General features: G+C 42.8%; 1 protein-coding gene across 1 annotated transcript; it reads left to right on the top strand.

Moving 5' to 3' along the window:
- Nucleotides 1–120: 120 nt before the first annotated feature.
- LOC120032932 (REST corepressor 3-like) lies at nucleotides 121–18,837 on the top strand. The gene is made up of 12 exons (XM_038979202.1): nucleotides 121–419; nucleotides 527–583; nucleotides 998–1,075; nucleotides 1,187–1,239; nucleotides 1,594–1,755; nucleotides 2,051–2,175; nucleotides 2,262–2,337; nucleotides 7,307–7,528; nucleotides 12,571–12,648; nucleotides 13,435–13,492; nucleotides 13,597–13,841; nucleotides 16,338–18,837. Exons 1-12 carry the CDS (start codon nucleotides 296–298, stop codon nucleotides 16,698–16,700), a joined length of 1,641 nt encoding a protein of 546 aa, XP_038835130.1. The 5' UTR covers nucleotides 121–295; the 3' UTR covers nucleotides 16,701–18,837.
- The last annotated feature ends 133 nt before the right edge of the window (nucleotides 18,838–18,970 follow it).

Below are 18,970 nucleotides of genomic sequence, written 5' to 3'. Positions count from 1 at the left end.
CCTTCCGATTTTGAATATTCAATTGCTGCATGTCTGAACAAATACAAGTCGTGTGAATTACACCAAAAACAAGCAATATCAGACTCAGGAACAGGCTTGAACAATGTTTTTTTTATATATATATATCTTTGTAAAACCACAATAAGCTAAAAATGGTGGATGAATACTGGACTGTGGCACAGTGTCACAGCTGCGTAGCTGTGGGAGTTATTGAAAAGACGGGCTGTGAAAAAAATATACATTGCATGGTTATATTAGGTATTCTCCCAAGGAGAACCCACAAAGATACGTAAAAATGCCTGGAATGATGGATAAAGGGTCGGAGTATCTCGGAAAGGGACGCTCTAACGGAACAAAAAGCCCTTCAAATGCATCGAATGGACATTTTTCTGATGAGAGTGGCAGTGACGACGAGCACGGTATAGCCTCGAACACTCATTTTGTCACACTGTACATGTATTATTTTGAACGCGAAAAACAGAAAAGGGGTCTATTAATGTGTTATACACATTTTTCCTAATTGCAGATGTCGGAATGCGTGTGGGATCCGATTATCAAGCCAATATACCAGAATTTGATCCTGGTAAGGTTATGCTTGATCTACCTGACTGTATTCTGGTGGTAGCCTCGGTATAGGTTATGACAGTACATGTAAATGAACCTTCTTACTTTTACAACCCATAGTCAGTAGTCTTTTATTTCAGAATTGAGCCAGATGTGTAGAGAATTATGGGCCCATTGAAAGATGTTGTCCATGTTTGGTTTATAGAAGCGTTTTGAAACATTTCTATTCCGAGGCTATACTTGCCCACCCTAGGCTGCTATTGGTCTCCTTCAACTGAATTGGCTTTTTGTTGCTATCTAAACAATATTAACAACAATAAAGCAGCCTCTTTAGTCCTGCATGTATTGCTTTAATTAGGCTGTTAAAATGACATGAAATTACACCATATGAAAATGTGTTTTTTCTAATTATGTATTATATATTTTTCTGTAGGTTCTACCAAGTACAGTGATAAAGATAGTGGGGGAATGTTGGTGTGGTCTCCATATCACACCATTGTCGACCCAAAATGTAAGTCCGTTTGGTTTTCACATGCATCTTATTTCTAAAGACAACCCAAAGTTGATTTTACAAAAATATTTCTAAGTAGTTTAATTAAACTATGATTTTTTTCCCCCACAGTGGATGAATATATTGCCATTGCAAAAGAGAAGCATGGGTATAATGTTGAGCAGGTATGTCTGCTTTTTAGGATTATTAGGGCCACTTTTACTAAGCTTTTTCACCGATGCAGAGAATCCACCTTATTTTTCAAAATCATATGAAAAACTTGAAGCATATTCCCAATTTAAAAAAATTCCAGTCCCCCCCGACAGGCCTAAAATTTACAACTGTGTGAAAGCTCAGCAAATTTGACCCCCAATGTATTAATAAACTACCACGACATACTTAAAAATAACATATTCAAATGTTATTTAGGGGAATACCTATTCTAGTTCTGTTGCGCAAACATTTCTGGCTCAGTGAAGCCCCATAGACCTGCCTGGTGTCCATTCTCAGTAGATTCCACTCGTTGCTGTCCCCCACAGGCATTGGGCATGCTGTTCTGGCACAAACACAACATTGAGAAGTCCCTGGCAGACCTGCCCAACTTCACCCCCTTCCCCGACGAGTGGACCGTGGAGGATAAAGTGCTGTTCGAACAAGCCTTCAGCTTCCACGGAAAAAGCTTCCACAGGATTCAACAAATGGTAACATACATATATTGATATACAGTATCTTTTACTTGAATGTGTGTCTGTATACTGTTCATACAAACATACACAAGCAGTCTGGATGAATATTGCAGTTGAATTTAAAAGAAGGTAATTTACGCTTGAGCCGACATCACCGTGAATGCAACCTCTGTGAACGTTGGGGTGATTGCCTTTAAAAGGCACATTGGTCAACAGTGCAGTGCGCTTGTCAACAATGCGCCTTTGATTGAATCCCGGCTTTAATGTAAGTATAAGCGATCGATTGGTACCATTTTCTCGTCTGTTGTAGTTACCAGACAAATCCATATCCAGCCTTGTGAAGTATTACTACTCCTGGAAGAAGACCCGGTCCAGAACCAGCCTGATGGACCGCCAGGCCAGAAAGCTAGCAAACCGAAACGCCCAAGATGACAGGCAAGAGTTGTAGCTCGGCTTTTACTACTGTCTGTGAAATTCCAAGTGGTCGGAATGCAATAATGATTTGCTTTTCTTGACATTAGTGAAGAAGAAATGGAGGCCAACCCCGTCGAAGCAAACGATAGCGATTACGACCCCACCAAGGAGACGAAAAAAGAGGTACGTTATCTAAACTTTAGAATTTAAACTGATGGAATGGCAGTTGGGATATATCAAACAGTAATCAGTGACCAGCATTCACTTACAATGAGTAGTAGAGTAGACAGACGCCAAAGAAAATAGTGAAGGAAAATGCGAGGTGTTATGATGTGGGGGGGAAGGTTAGTGTTAGGATATACAGTAGACAAAGACACTACCCAGGATACACTTCCATACTCCATCCCCAGGTGGCAGTAACCTTGTCCAGGTATTGAGCCTGCTTGATAAGCACATCAGGTGCTGCCAATTAAGGCTGATCATCTGTCAGTGTCCCAGCTTGCAAGCTGTGAGGTTGCTAGATGGTTTGGTGGCCATGAGGCCTTTCGTTTAGTTTTGAATCTTTAGTTTAGTCATACTGGTTTGTGGTTTCCTTTTTGTATGCATGTATTTTTGTCACCATCTGAACAAGTGATAATCCACTTGGATGACCACGAGGTCAAGAGAGACAGAGCTAGCCCTGGACCAAGATAAGATTGCTGTCTCCCTGGGCACATGTGTATCCAACATGGTCCTCCAATGCTGATTTCTCACAAATGCAGACATTCAGGTTACAGACCATGTAACTAGGCCTAGGACCACTAGATAAAGCGAGTGAAACAATATCCGTAGGCTAGTTATTGGGTTAGTAACAAAGGTCACACTAAAAAGGTACAGTAAGCGATGCATAAAGTAAACGCAACAGGGCCGATTTCCGCAACAACTAAGAGCGTTTGAAGCACGAGACTAAACTTTTACACAGTTTTGGTTCCATAGCTATTACGTTGTAGCAGTGAGACGCACACCCATGCACTAGAATCCTGCACCGGGTTGGATACCCACTGTTGACCTGCAAAAAAAAAATTCTGGCAGGTTGAATGAAAAGTCTTTCAACCTGTGGGTTGGATCGCAGTTCAGAACAATTATATTGCAGGTCAAAAGTTTTAAATCAACATTTCTTTTACAAACCCAGGAGCTTGTTGAATTGTTGCGATTTCCATTATGTGAACGGTGAGCCAGACATAGTCTAGGCTACCAGCCACACAGCGAGAGTGGAGCAGGGAGCTATTCATTATTTGTGTGTTGTTGAAACGTTCCTAATTTGTCCATGTGCTGACCTTCCGTTTCCTTCCACCACGCAACAATACGTACGTTTATTTTCCCCTGACTCCTAGCTCACGCAAAAATGGCTAACGTAACAGGAGAAATGTAAAGAAAGGTTATGATGGTGGATTACACCATCGTGGAAACATATGCTCCGCGAGTGAAATCCCCGGTTTGGAAGGATTTTGTAGTCATTGTGGACAAGGAGGACAACAACCCAGTAGATGGATACACAGCCTGCAAAAGTGCAAGCAGGTATTCGTTTATGATAATTCAGTTAATTATCAATGAATTATTACATTAATTCAGGTTTTTGTTCATTTAGACCATACGCAGGCTATATAAAGTCTAAACCTACTAAATAAATGTAGGATATTTTTTGCAGCCTATAGCTTATTCGATTCTGGGATTTTTTTTTATTTGGTTCAATTAAACTATTTGATTATCTAAACAATATTGAATGTAAAGGTATTGTTTCGTTATGTCGCCTATAGGCTTTAATTAGGTAAGAAGGTTAATTATAAGGATTTTTTCCAAAGCGATTTCAATTGTCAATGTGCGCCACATTAAGAAAATAAGATAAGGCTATCGTTCTTAATTCATGGCATGGTTTCCTTTTATCCAAATGTTTAATAGACATGCAGACAAATTCTTTCATGCAGGGAGGGGAAATAAAATTACATTTTATTTGTCACATGCGCCAATTACAAGCTTACAGTGAAATGCTTACTTTACAAGCCGTTAACCAACAATGCAGTTAAGAAAATACAAAAAAAAAGTAAGAGATAAGAATAACAAATAATTAAAGAGTAGCAGTAAATAACAATAGCGGGGCTATATGCAGGGGGTACCGATGTCGAGGTAATTGAGTAATATGTACATGTAGGTAGAATTATTGAGGTGACTATGCATAGATAATAACAGAGTAGCAGCAGCATAGAAGAGGGGAGGAGGGCAACGCAAATAGTCTGGGTAGCCATTTGATTAGATGTTCAGGAGTGTTATGGCTTGGGAGTAGAATCTGTTTGAAGCCTCTTGGACCTAGACTTGGTGCTCCGGTACCGCTTGCCATTTGGTAGCAGAGAGAACAGTCTATTTCTAGGGTGGATGGAGTCTTTGACAATTTTTTGGACCTTCCTCTGACATCGCCTGGTATAGAGGTCCTGGATGGCAGGAAGCTTGGCACTGGTGATGTACTGAGCCGTACACAATACCCTCTGTAGTGCCTTGCGGTCGGAGGCCGAGCAGTTGCCATACCAGGCAGTGATGCAACCCGTCAGATGTTCTCAATGGTGCAGCTGTAGAACCTTTAGAGGATCTGAGGACCCATGCCAAATATTTTCAGTCTCCTGAGGGGGAATAGGTTTTGTTGTGACCTCTTCATGACTGTCTTGGTGTGCTTGGACCATGTTAGTTTGTTAGTGATGTGGACGCCAAGGAACTTGGTGAAAATGGGGTGTGCTCGGTCCTCTTTTTCCTGTAGTCCACAATCATCTCCTTTGTCTTGATCACATTGAGGGAGAGGTTGTTGTCCTTGCACAACACGGTCAGGTCTCTGACCTCCACCCTATAGGCTGTCTCAACGTTGTCGGTGATCAGGCCTACCACTGTTGGGTCATCAGCAAACTTAATGATGGTGTTGGAGTCATGCCTGGCCGTGCAGTCATGAGTGAACAGGGAGTACAGGAGGGGACAGGAGGGGACTGAGCACGCACCCCTGAGGGGCCCCCGTGTTGAGGATCAGCGTGGTGGATGTGGTGTTACCTACCCTTACCACCTGGGGACGGCCCGTCAGGAAGTCCAGGATCCAGTTGAGGAGGGAGGTGTTTAGTCCCAGGGTCCTTAGCTTAGTGATGAGCTTTGAGGGAACTATGGTGTTGAACGCTGAACTGTAGTCAATGAATAGCATTCTCATATAGGTGTTCCTTTTTTTCAGGCGTGAAAGGGCAGTGTGGAGTCTGTGGATCTGTTGGTGCAGTATACAAATTGGAGTGGGTCTAGGGTTTCTGGGATAATGGTGTTGATGTGAGCCATGCCCAGCCTTTCAAAGCATTTCATGGCTACAGACGTGAGTGCTACAGGTCAGTAGTCATTTAGGCAGGTTACCTTAGTGTTCTTGGCACAGAGACTATGGTGGTCTGCTTGAAACATGTTGGTATAACAGACAGACAGGGAGAGGTTGGAAATGTCAGTGAAGACACTTGCCAGTTGGTCAGCGCATGATCCGTCTGGCCCTGCGGCCTTGTGAATGTTGACCTGTTTAAAGGTCTTACTCACATCAGGTGCGGAGAGCGTGATCAAACAGTCATCCGGAACAGCTTATGCTCTCATGTATGTTTCAGTGTTACTTGCCTCGAAGCGAGCATAGAAGTTATTTAGCTCGTCTGGTATGCTCGTGTCCCTGGGCAGCTCTCGGCTGTGCTTCCCTTTGTAGTCTGTAATAGTTTACAAGCCCTGCCACATCCGACGAGCGTCGGAGCCGGTGTAGCACGATTCGATCTTAGTCCTGTCTTGATGCTTCGCCTGTTTGATTGTTCATCGGAGGGCATAACTGGATTTCTTACAAGCTTCCGGGTTAGTCCCGCTCCTTGAAATTGGCAGCGCAACCCTTTTAGCTCAGTGCGAATGTTGCCTGTAATCCATGGCTTCTGGTTGGGGTATGTACGTAGAGTCACTGTGGGGACAGCGTCCTCAATGCACTTATTGATAAAGCCAGTGACTGATGTGATGTACTCCTCAATGCCATCGGAAGAATCCAGGAACATATTCCAGTCTGTGCTAGCAAAACAGTCCTGTAGTTTTGCATCTGCTTCATCTGACCACTTTTTTATAGACCGAGTCACTGGTGCTTCCTGCTTTAATTTTTGCTTGTAAGCAGGAATCAGGAGGATATAATTATGGTCAGATTTGCCAAATGGAGGGCAAGGGAGAGCTCTGTGTGTTGAGTAAAGGTGGTCTAGAGTTGTTTTCCCTCTAGTTGCACATTTAACATGCTGAAAGAAATGAGGTAAAACTGATTTAAGTTTCCCTGCATTAAAGTCCCTTTCCACTAGGAGTGCTGGCTCTGAATGAGCATTTTCCTGTTTGCTTAGAGTGCGGTTTTAGTGCCAGCATCTGTCTGTGGTGGTATGCAGACAGCTACGAAAAATACAGAAACTCTCTTGGTAGATAGTGTGGTCTACAGCTTATCATGAAATGGCCTAATACTCTGGTCATCATTTTTAAAAAATAAGTTGATGTTATTTGGCGTGTCATAGATCGGCTCTTGGAACAATTCTATACTGGTGGGTCGTGTTGCGGAGAAAAATCTGCCTTGATATCGGGTGGGGCTCGGAATTGATGTGGCGGGGGCGGGTTCGGGTCCAAAAAACAGAGCCGTGCAGGACTCTACCATGCATATGTGCAGATACTCTGGTACTGTGAGAACACAGTCTTGCATTGCGCTCATCTAAATATCAGTGGTGCTGCTCATGCCAACTTCATATCGCTGAGTCTCACTTTAATATGACACTTCTTATAACTTGCAAAGGCTTCAGAACATACGCACATCCAGGTACTTTTTTGCAGGTGTGTCAGTTATAGGTTAACTCATTACCAATTAAAATGAGAGTGCCACACTGCTGTTCATCTTCCCAGGTGATTTTTCATTGATGCCTGATGAACACCGGAGAGTCGAAACCTATCAATAAAAATCACCTGGGAGCATGAACAGCAGTGTGCGCCGTTTCCTTTTATCAGACCTCCTCTTAAGACATGCTCCCATGTGTCATGTCATATGTCCTAACAATGACCCAATAGATGTTACGAACAGTTGCGACAGCTAATAGGAAGTTTACCCACGCCTCTGCAGAGCCACACGGAGCCCCAGCCCCTGAGCTCCTCCAAGATTGGGCTCGGCCGACGGGAGCACCTGACGCTCATGCACCGGCACCACTCGCAGCGCTCCAAGTGCCGGCCGCCCAAGGGCATGTACCTGACCCAGGAGGATGTGGTGGCAGTGTCGTGCAGCTCCAGCGCTGCCAACACCGTCCTTCGGCAGCTGGATATGGAGCTGGTGGGCCTCAAAAGACAGGTGAGCATTGGGGGATTCTGGTCTCAATGCAGGGCAACCTGGGTCCTCAAGGTGCTTGAGTTGAGGCTTTTTCACAGTACATTTTAGTCATTTATTCAGAGCAACTTATAGGAGCAATTAACGTCCTCTTAACCGCTAGGCTACCTGCCACCTTAGTGCTTGAGAATCTTTGGCTGTATCCTGAAAGTAAAAGATAAATACACAATATATATATATATAGTATAGTATAGTAAAGAAAACCCCTTGAATGAGTAGGTGTGGCCAAACTTTTCCCCCTTTGCTATGAAGCCCCTAAATAAGATCTGGTGCAACCAATTACCTTCAGAAGTCATAATAAGTTAAATAAAGTCCACCTGTGTGCAATCTAAGTGTCACATGATCTGTCACATGATCTGAGTATATACAGTATATACCTGTTCTGAAAGGCCCCAGGGTCTACAACATCACTAAGAAAGGGGCACCACCAAGCAAGCGGCACCATGAATACCAAGGAGCTCTCCCAACAGGTCAGGGACAAAGTTGTGGAGAAGTACAGATCAGGGTTGGGTTATAAAAAATGATCAGAAACATAGAGCACCATAAAATCCATTATTAAAAAATGGAAAGAATACCACGACAAACTTGCCAAGAGAGGGCCACCCACCAAAACTCACGGACCAGGCAAGAAGGGCATTAATCAGAGAGACAACAAAGCAAAGCTCCACAGCGGTGATTGGAGTATCTGTCCATAGGACCACTTTAAGCCGTACACTCCACAGAGCTGGGCTTTACGGAAGAGTAGACAGAAAAAAGCCATTGCTTAAAGAAAAAAATAAGCGAACACATTTGGTGTTCACCAAAAGGCATGTGGGAGACTCCCGAAACATATGGAAGAAGGTACTCTGGTCAGATGAGACAAAAATTTAGCTTTTTGGCCATCAAGGAAAACGCTATGTCTGGCGCAAACCCAACACCTATCATCACCCCGAGAACACCATCCCCACAGTGAAGCATGGTGGCGGCAGCATCATGCTGTGGGGATGTTTTTCATTGGCAGGGACTGGGAAAATGGTCAGAATTGAAGGAATGATGGATGGCGCTAAATACAGGGAAATTCTTGAGGGAAACCTGTTTCAGTCTTCCAGAGATTTGAGACTGGGACGGAGGTTCACCTTCCAGCAGGACAATAACCCTAAGCGTACTGCTAAAGCAACACTCGAGTGGTTTAAGGGGAAACATTTAAATGTATTGGAATGGTCTAGTCAACGCCCAGACCTCAATCCAATTGAGAATCTGTGGTATGACTTAATGATTGCTGCACACCAGCGGAACCCATCCAACTTGAAGGAGCTGAAGCAGTATTGCCTTGAAGAATGGGCAAAAATCCCAGTGGCAAGATGTGCCAAGCTTATAGAGACATAGCCCAAAAGACTTATAGCTGTAATTGCTGCAAAAGGTGGCTCTACAAAGTATTGGCTTTGGTGGGGTGAATAGTTATGCACGCTCAAGTTCTCTATTTTTTTGTCTCGTTTCTTTCACAAGAAAAAAATATTTTGCATCTTCAAAGTGGTAGGCATGTTGTGTAAATCAAATGATACAACCCCCCCAAAAAAATCTATTTTAATTCCAGGTTATACGGCAACAAAGTGGGAAAAATGCCACGGGGGGTGAATACTTTCACAAGGCACTGTACCACCCCTCCCTTGTCACAACACAACTGATTGGCTCAAACGCATGAAGGAAAGACATTTCACGAATTAACTTTAACAAGGCACACATTTTAATTGAAAATCATTCCTCATGAAGCTGGTTGAGAGAATGCCAAGAGTGTGCAAAGTTGTCATCAAGGCAAATGGTGGCTATTTGAAGAATCTAAAATATATTTTGATTTGTTGAACACTTTTTTTGGTTACTACATGATTCCATATGTTATTTCATAGTTTTGATGTCTTCACTATTCTACAATGTAGAAAATAGTACAAATGAAGAAGAACCCTTGAATGAGTAGGTGTGTCCAAACTTTTGACTGGTACTGTATATATACACAAATGTGGACACCCCTTCAAATTAGTAGATTTGGCTATTTCAGCCACACCCATTGCTGACTGGTGTATAAAATTGAGCACAGCCATGCAATCGCCATAGACAAACATTCACAGTAGAATGGCCTTACCGAAGAGCTCAGTAACTTTCAACGTGGCACCGTCATAGGATGCCACCTTTCCAACAATTCAGTTCATCAAATGTCTGCCCTGCTAGAGCTGCCCTGGTCAACTGTAAGTGCTGTTATTGTGAAGTGGAAACATCTAGGAGCAACAACGGCTCAGCCGCAAAGTGGTAGGCCACACAAGCTCACAGAACGGGATTGCCGAGTGCTGAAGCGCGTCAAACTCGTCTGTCCTCAGTTGCAAACACTCACTACCGAGTTCCAAACTGCAATGTCAGCAGAAGAACTGTTTGTCAGGAGCTTTATGAAATGGGTTTCCATTGCCAAGCAGCCGCACACAAACCTATGATCACCATGCGCAATGCCAAGCGTCGACTGGAGTGGTGTAAAGCTCGCCGCCATTGGACTCTGGAGCAGTGGAAACGCGTTCTCTGGAGTGATTAATCACGCTTCACCATCGATGTCCGACGGACTAATCTGGGTTTGGCGGATGCCAGGAGTTACCTGCCCCAATGCATAGTGCCAACTGTAAGGTTTGGTGCAGGAATAACGGTCTGGGGTTTTTCATGGTTCGGGCTCTAGCCCCCTTAGTTCCAGTGAAAGGAAATCTTAACGCTACAGCACACCATTACCTTCTAGATGATTGTGTTTCCAACTTTGTAGCAACAGTTTGGGGAAGGCCCTTTCCTGTTTCAGCTTGACAACGCCTCCGTGGAAAGCGAGGTCCATACAGAAATGGTTTGTCAAGATCGGTGTGGAAGAACGTGACTGGCCTGCACAGAGCCCATAGAACATCTTTAGGATGAATTGGAACGCCGACTGCATGCCAGGCCTAATCGCCCAACATCAATGCCCAACCTCACTAATGCTCTTGTGGCTAGATGGAAGCAAGTCCCCGCAGCAATGGTCCAACATCTATTGGAAAGCCTTCCCTGAAGAGTGGAGGCTGTTATAGCAGCAAAGGGGGACCAACTCCATATTTATGCCCATGATTTTGGAATGAAATGTTCAAGCAACTGTCCACATACTTTTGGTTCATGTAGTGCATCAGCACTACTTACTGCATTGTGGTGTTCTAAGCATATGTACAGTGCCTTAAAAAAGGATTCACACCCCTTGACTTTTTCGATATTTTGTGTTACAAGATGGGATTAAAATGGATTTGTAATTTTTTGTCAATGATTTACATGTCAAAGTGGAAGAATGTTAGTGTTTTATTTATCTTAAATTCTCTTGAATACATGTATTCAACCCCCTGAGTCAATACATATTAATCCCCTTTGGCAGCGATTTTAAAGCTGTGAGTCTTTCTGGGTAAATCCAAGAGATTAAAAAAATATTGCAAATATTGTACATTCTTCAAGCTCTGTCTAGTTGGTCATTGCTAGACATCCATTTAAGTCTTGCCATAGAGTTTTGACTTAAATCAGCTTGAAAATCTAACTACACCACTCAGGAACTTTCAATGTCATCTTGGTCAACAACTCCAGTGTATATTTGGCCTTGTGTTTTAGGTTATTGTTCTGCTGAAAGGTGAATTTGTCTCCCAGTGTCTGTTGGAAAGCTGACTGAACCAGGTTTTAATCTAGGATTTTGCCTGTGCTTTGATCTATTCCGTTTATTTTTATCCACCCCCCCAAAAAAAGTCCTTGCCGATGACAACCATACCCATAACATGATGCAGCCACCACCATGGTTGAAAATATGAAGTATGGTACTCAGTGATGTGTTGAATTTGCCCCAAGCATAGCGCTTTGTCTTCAGGACAGTTAATTAGCCAATTTCTTTGCAGTTTTACTTTAATGCGTTATGGCAAACAGGATGCATGTTTGAGAAAAAAAAATCTATACAGGCTTCCTTCTCACTCTTGACATTTAGGTTAGTATTGTGGAGTAACTACAATGTTGTTTATCCATCTCCAGCTTTCTCCTATCACAGGCATTTAAACTGTTTTAAAGTCACTATTGGCCTCATGGTGAAATCCCTGAGTTTTACTTCCTCTCCGACAACAAACCATTACAATTAGAGGGGGTAAACCACAGACATGTTTAAAAGTTTGTTACATGTTACAGAGTCATTCATTACAATATCATTTAGCACTACAATGATTATTTAAGAGTCAGATCTTATTTGGGTTAAGGCTAACCCCAGAAAGAACTAACACAAATCCTTTATACACACACCTACTCCACATAACTCAGTAAAAGGCATTTGTTAGTGTAGTGAAGCAATTGCTGATTTAGCTATGACAAAATGATCGATATGGCCTGTAGCTGGCCAAAGCATAGCCTGACTGAAATTAGCACTATTAGCATCTCACTGGAATTGTCAAACTCCCAGGGTTACTGAATGATTACACTTTGTATCTTTGTTGTGACTGGGTGTATTAATACACCATCCAAAGTGTAATGAATAACTTCACCATTCTCAAAGGGATAATCATTGTCTGATTATTATTATTTTATTATTTAATGTACCAGTAGGTGCCCTTTGAGGCGTTGGAAAACCTCTCTGGTCTTTGTGGTTGAATCTGTACTTGAAATTCACTGCTCGACTGAAACGACTTTACAGATAATTGTCTATGTGTGGGGTACAGAGATGAGGAAGTCATTTAATAAACGTATCTAAACACATTGCACACAGTGAGTCCATGCAACTTATTATGCCACTTGTTAAGCACATTTTTACTCCTGAACGTATTTAGGCTTGCCATAAAAGGGGTTGAATACTTGAACTCAAGACATTTTAGCTTTTCATTTTTTTAAATTAATTTGTAAACATTTCTAAAAACATAATTCTACTTTGACATTATGGGGTATTGTGTTGTAACAACAAAATGTCGATAAAGTCAAGGGACGTGAGTACTTTCTGAAGGCACTATGAATTTATCCCACAGGTTCAAAATGCAAAGCAACTGAACAGTGGTCTGAAACACAGGATGGAAGCGGGCATTGATGACTTCAGGCTGCCAGAGGTATGTGCCAATTGTTTAGATTTCAGTGAGAAAGGGACCTAGTACAACGCTTATTTCTCAAATGGTGTGCACAAGTTTGTTTATATCCTTGTTAGTGAGCATTTCTCCTTTGCCAAAATAATCCATCCACCTGACAGGTGTGGCATATCAAGAAGCTTATTAAAACAGCATGATCATTACACAGGTGCACCTTGTGCTGGGGGGCAATAAAGGGCCACTCTAAAATGTGCAGTTGTCACAAAACAGTGCCACAGATGTCTCAAGTTGAGGGAGTGTGCACAATTGGCACGCTGACTGCAGGAATGTCCACCAGAGGTGTTGCCAGGTCATTTAATGTTCATTTCTCTACCATAAGTGGCCTCCAACGTTGTGCTAGAGAATTTGATAGTGAGGCCGGTTGGACTTGTGTAACCAGGCCAGGACCGCCACATCCGGCTTCTTCACCTGCGGAAATGTCTGAGACAAGCCACCCGGACAGCTGATGAAACTCGTCGTCCTCACCAGGGTCTTGACCTGACTGCAGTTTGGCGTCGTAACTGACTTCAGTGGGGAAATGCCAGATACTGACTGGTTTTCTGATCCAAGCCCCTACTTTTTTTTTTTTAAAGCTATCTGAGACAACAGATACATCTGTATTCCCAGTCATGTGAAATTCATAGATTAGGCCCTAATTAATTAATTTAAATGAACTGATTTCCTTATGAACTGTAACTCAGTAAAATCTTTGCAATTGTTACATTTGTTTTTGTTCAGTGTATAATATCAGGTATTCTTTGTCTGTTCTAGTGCAACCAAAAAGTTAATGCCCGCTGGACAACAGATGAACAGCTTCTGGCAGTTCAAGGTAAACCTACGTTCTTTGTGCGTTTGTAGTCAGCTCATGTTCTTGTCCATGGCCCGCCAGGCTGTTTACCTCGTGCAATTTCAGAATATTTGTTGTTTCACCAGGTGTCCGGAAGTACGGGAAAGACTTCCAGGCCATTGCCGACGTTATCGGTAATAAGACGGTAGGGCAGGTAAAGAACTTCTTTGTGAACTACCGCCGCCGGTTTAACCTGGAGGAGGTGCTGCAGGAGTGGGAGGCGGAGCAGGGAACTGGCACCCCCAACGGTGACACTGCCACCTCTGGCGAGGAGGGGAAGAACAGCTCCAACACCCCTTCTGGGAAGAGTACGGACGAAGAGGAGGAGGAGGTGGTGGAGCGTTCCTTTATTCCCCTAAAACAAAACTATGTTTACCTTCCCAGAAACACCTTCTGTAATTTCGCTATAGTTAGCTATGGGAGTTGGCCTCCCACAAGCCCCCTCTGCATGCAGGTTTTTGCTCCAACAAATCTCTAACACTGCAGTTTCATAAACATTCCTTCATAAAAAGGTGTCTTAACATTATAATCAGGGCATAAGCAGTTATGATTGTGCCAAAGTTCCTAACAATGGTAGTTGCATGTAGAAATATCTGAATGTGGTTGACTAATGGTCTTTTACTCCTTGCATGATGTCTAGCTAAGTATTATTTCATAAGCAGTGGTAGATGACCATGCTATACAGTATAGAAAATAATCTAATACAAACACTGCATGACCAAAAGTATGGACAACTGCTCGTCGAACATCTCATTCCAAAATTTTACATTTACATTTTAGTCATTTAGCAGACGCTCTTATCCAGAGCGACTTACAGTAGAGTGCATACATTTTATTACATTTTACATACTGAGACAAGGATATCCCTACCGGCCAAACCCTCCCTAACCCGGACGACGCTATGCCAATTGTGCGTCGCCCCACGGACCTCCCGGTTGCGGCCGGCTGCGACAGAGCCTGGGCGCGAACCCAGAGACTCTGGTGGCGCAGCTAGCACTGCGATGCAGTGCCCTAGACCACTGCGCCACCCGGGAGGCTGGGACCTGCGCCACCCGGGAGGCTGGGACCTATGCCCATCTAAATTATGGGCATAGGTCCCTCCTTTGCTGCTATAACAGCCTCCACTCTTCTGGGAAGGCTTTCCACTAGATGTTGGAACATTGCTGCTGGGACTTGCTTCCATTCAGCCACAAGAGTATTAGTGAGGTTGGGAACTGATGTTGGGCGATTAGGCCTGGCTCACAGTTAGTGTTCGATGGAGTTGAGGTCAGGGGTCTGTGCAGGCCAGTCAAGTTCTTCCACACCGATCTCAACAAAACAAATCTACACACAATACCCCACAATGACAGAGAAAAAACAGGTTTAGAAATGTTTGCTAATTTATTTATTTTTTAAAACTGATCACATTTACATAAGTATTCAGACCCTTTACTCAGTACTTTGTTGAAGCACCTTTGGCAGCGAGTACAGCCTTGAGTCCTTGGGTATGACGCTACAAGCTTGGCACCCCTGTGTTTGGAGAGTTTCTCCCATTGTTCTCTGGAGATCCTCTCAAGCTCTGTCAGGTTAAATGGGGAGCGTCGCAACACAGCTATTTTCATGTCTCTCCAGAGATGCTTGATCAGGTTCAAGTCTGGGCTCTAGCTGGGCCACTCATGGGCATTCAGAGACTTGTCCCAAAGCCACTCCTGCGTTGTCTTGGCTATGTGCTTAGGGTCGTTGTCTTGTTGGACTGAGGTCCTGAGCACTCTGGAGAAGGTTTTCATCAAGGATCGCTCTGTACTTTGCTCCATTCATCTTTCCCTTGATCCTGACTAGTCTCCCAGTCCCTGCTGCTGAAAAACATCCCCACAGCATGATGCTGCCACCACCATGCTTCACCATAGGGATGGTGCCAGGTTTCCTCCATACATGACGCTTGGCATTCAGGCCAAAGAGTTCAAGCTTGGTTTCATCAGACCAGAGAACCTTGTTTGTAATGGTCAGAGTCTTTAGGTGCCTTTTGGCAAACTCCAAGGGGGCTGTCATGTGCCTTTTAAGGAGTGGCTTCTGTCTGGCCACTCTACCATAAAGGCCTGATTGGTGGAGGACTGCAGAGATGGTTGTCCTTCTGTAAGGTTCTCCCATCTCCACAGAGGAACTCTGGAGCTCTGTCAGAGTGACCATCGGGTTCTTGGTCACCTCCCTGACCAAGGCCCTTCTCCCATGATTGCTCAGTTTGGCCGGGCGACCAGCTCTAGGAAGTGTCTTGGTAGTTCCAAACGTCCTTCATTTAAGAATGGAGGCCACTGTTTTCTTGGGGACGTTCAATGCCTAGACACAATCCTGTCTCGGAGCTCTAGGGACAATTCTTCTGACTTCCTGGCTTGGTTTTTCCTCTGACATGCACTGTCAACTGTGGGACCTTATATAGACAGGTGTGTGTGTGTGTGGACATGATTTGGAACGGCACAATCAATTGAATTTACCACAAGGTGGACTCAATCAAGTTGTAAAAACATCAAGGATGATCAATGGAAACATGATGCACCTGAGCTCAATTTCGATTCTCATAGCAAAGGGTCTGAATAATATGTAAATAAAGTATTTATGTTTTTAATAGATTTGCTAAAAATTCTAAAGACCTGTTTTTGCTTTGTCATTATAAGTATTGTGTGTAGATGGGAGAATAACACATTTAAAAAAATCTATTTTAGCATAAGGCTGTAATGTAACACTGTGGAAAAAGTCAAGGGGTCCCAATACTTTTCCGAATGCACTGCATGCTGTAATGTATTGCCCATCTGTGTTTTGGTCTGAAATCTCAACTCACGCCTCTCTCTTCCAGGGCCAGGTGACCCTCTCGTCAGGCCCTTCTCCCGCTGCCACTTCCTCTGCAACTTTCCAGACCCTGGTGACGTCGTCGGCAACCTCGCTCAACCAGCCGCCCCCGCTCCTACGGCCATCCCTGCCGGCCACTCCAGCCCTCCACAGGCAGCCGCCCCCTCTCCAGCAGCAGGCCCGCTTCCTCCAACCCCGGCCCGTGCTCAACCAGCCCCCCCCACTCATCCGGCCCTCCAACCCCCCGCCCCCGCGCCTCAATCCCCGGCCGCTTGTCCCCACCTCCACAGGGTGCCCAGGCCCCAGCCAGCCGCCCCCCACCCTGGTGGGCATCCCATCGGAGACGCCGTCCTCCTCCACGCTGCACTGAGTGTGTGCAATGGCGAAGCAAGAAAACTGAAAAGTCTTGGTGGTTTTTTTTTTACTTGGTCGTTTGTTTGCTTGTATTTTTCTTGACAATGATCTGTTGTTTTCCTGAAGGTCGTCAATTGTTGGTTGTTATGAGGAAATTATGTATATTAATGAGAAAAGTAAAACCGTTGAAGTTTTTAAAGTATATGTATATTAGGTTAGGTCTTAGTTTTTTTATTTATTTGAAATCACTTTTTTTATTCACTCATCTTTAATAGACTTGCTTAGATGTTATGTGTTAGTGATGTTAAAGATTTACTAGAAGCATTGGTCCTTTTTGAAAGTGTTCTTGGCTTCTGGTTAATGTATATTTTACAAACTGGCAAAATTTGCAAGTAGTATATAAACAAAAGGTATATTGAAGACACTATGATGGACAATACACACAACTAGTGAAAAGGTGGCATTGCCGTATTTCTGTTGGATTCTTTGATTTGCCGTAACGCATATTTGTTCTTTGAGCGAATATAGACGTTAAACTTTTATATAAGCATTATTTATTTTTCTACTCGGTGCTATGGACTTGACTGATTTTTGCCTATGTCCAGTATAATAATAACCATTGTGTAAGTGCTCTTACACATCTAGGACAACTGTATTTACGTGATTGAATTGATCTAAACTGGAAGAAACCGATCGAAAAAAATGATGAAATTAACTTGTTTCATGTAATATTAAGCTACGAGGATGTCACTGTCAGTGAATTGATTGTTGTAGTCAGTGAGCCACATTTTCAGGAATTTGTTTCAATGATTTTTATTTAAGATATATTGAAGAACAAAATGTTTGACTTCTGTACAGTTGTGTAATTTGTTTGCTTCATTTTAAACCGTGATGATCATAACTAAAACAAAATCAAAAAGCGTGGTTTTAACGGTCGCCAGTCAGTAATTCCCAGTGTAAGCTGTGGCATAGTCCCTAACATATCCATTCAAATATTTCTAACATGTTGTTTTATGTTGTCTGTCCAGCTATGATCAATAGTTTTTTACCAAGTTTTGGGAATGAATTAGTGCCACTTCATGTTCGAGGTTGAAAGATTCCGTAAAATGTTATATGTTCTCCAGAAATCCTGGTTGGAAGATATCTGGAACGTTTCTCAAATTCTGCCTAATCACTGTTAAGGAATGGAGGAAGAAATAGGCTAATTCACTACTGTACATGGTGACAAGCTTTAACATGTTGAAATGCGAACTTAAATGACCTTTGAACCACTAATACACTGAGTCATTAATCCTTTCCTGTGGAAATAATGTGGCCAGAAGTACGTATAATCATGGACATTGAGGACTTGCATTTTGCCTTAAAAATATATGACATTGTGTTTACTATGCTATTCGCTTGCCATTATTTCGGTCTCTCGTTGCACTTGCATTTCAATCAAGTGTCTTTCAAACATTTTTCAATTCCATGTCTACTGTAGTACATTTATTTGGTTTGTCTTTGTCCTATGTTGTCATAGTAAATTATTACGTTTCCCTGCCTGCTTATATTGAAATGAATATTGCCCCAAAAATATAGCATACTAGTGCAATCCCAAATATACAACTAGAAATGTAGCATTGAAATTAAAAAAAACACATTTGGAATTGTTGCATAGTTTACCTTTAATTGATTTGTCTACTTTAGCCCAAATCATTTTATCAGCATCCAGCATTGTTTCTGCTATTTGATATGCCTAATTGACAATTTAATGGTTTCCCAAAATCATCACGCCTCAATGTAACTGCTGTGGAATAATTCTAAACAAATGCAATTAAGTAGTATAGTTAAATAGCATAGGCTTATGTAAATAATACCTCCACACTGGGCAGACATCAGTTGGTCTAGTTTTGGTTACCATGCCATTGGATTTAGGTTAAAGGTTGGGTGAAAAAAAAATGATGCCCTTAAATTTACTTTTTGCAAATACAGTCAGTTTCACGTTGATTCATCAGTTTTATAAATGGTTAAAATTACGTGGAAACAACGTTGATTCAACCAGTTTTGCCATGCATGTAAAAACATCAGCTGTGCTTCTTGGTGGTATTGACTTACTAGGCCTAGGGCCTACATGATTCTGTTGTAATGTATTTGTTATATTAAAAAGCAGTATCAATGTGCTCAACATTTCTAAATGTATGCATGTTATTTTCGACCACTTATTACATTTCCATATGCTCAAACGTGTAATATAGCAGTATTATAAGCACCACTGTGACGTTTGGGTTTGATAGAACTACTAGCTCC

This window comes from Salvelinus namaycush, chromosome 39 (assembly GCF_016432855.1).
Source record: "Salvelinus namaycush isolate Seneca chromosome 39, SaNama_1.0, whole genome shotgun sequence".
NCBI classification, from domain to species: domain Eukaryota; kingdom Metazoa; phylum Chordata; class Actinopteri; order Salmoniformes; family Salmonidae; genus Salvelinus; species Salvelinus namaycush.
The sequence above is the reverse complement of the archived record's forward strand: the minus strand, read 5'-3'. Positions and strand labels throughout refer to the sequence as shown.

Coding starts and splice junctions, on each gene's coding strand:
- LOC120032932 (XM_038979202.1), top strand. CDS start 296: ATGCCTGGAATGATGGATAAAGGGTCGGAGTATCTCGGAAAGGGACGC. Junction 420..526: donor TGGCAGTGACGACGAGCACG/GTATAGCCTCGA, acceptor TCCTAATTGCAG/ATGTCGGAATGCGTGTGGGA. Junction 584..997: donor TATACCAGAATTTGATCCTG/GTAAGGTTATGC, acceptor ATTTTTCTGTAG/GTTCTACCAAGTACAGTGAT.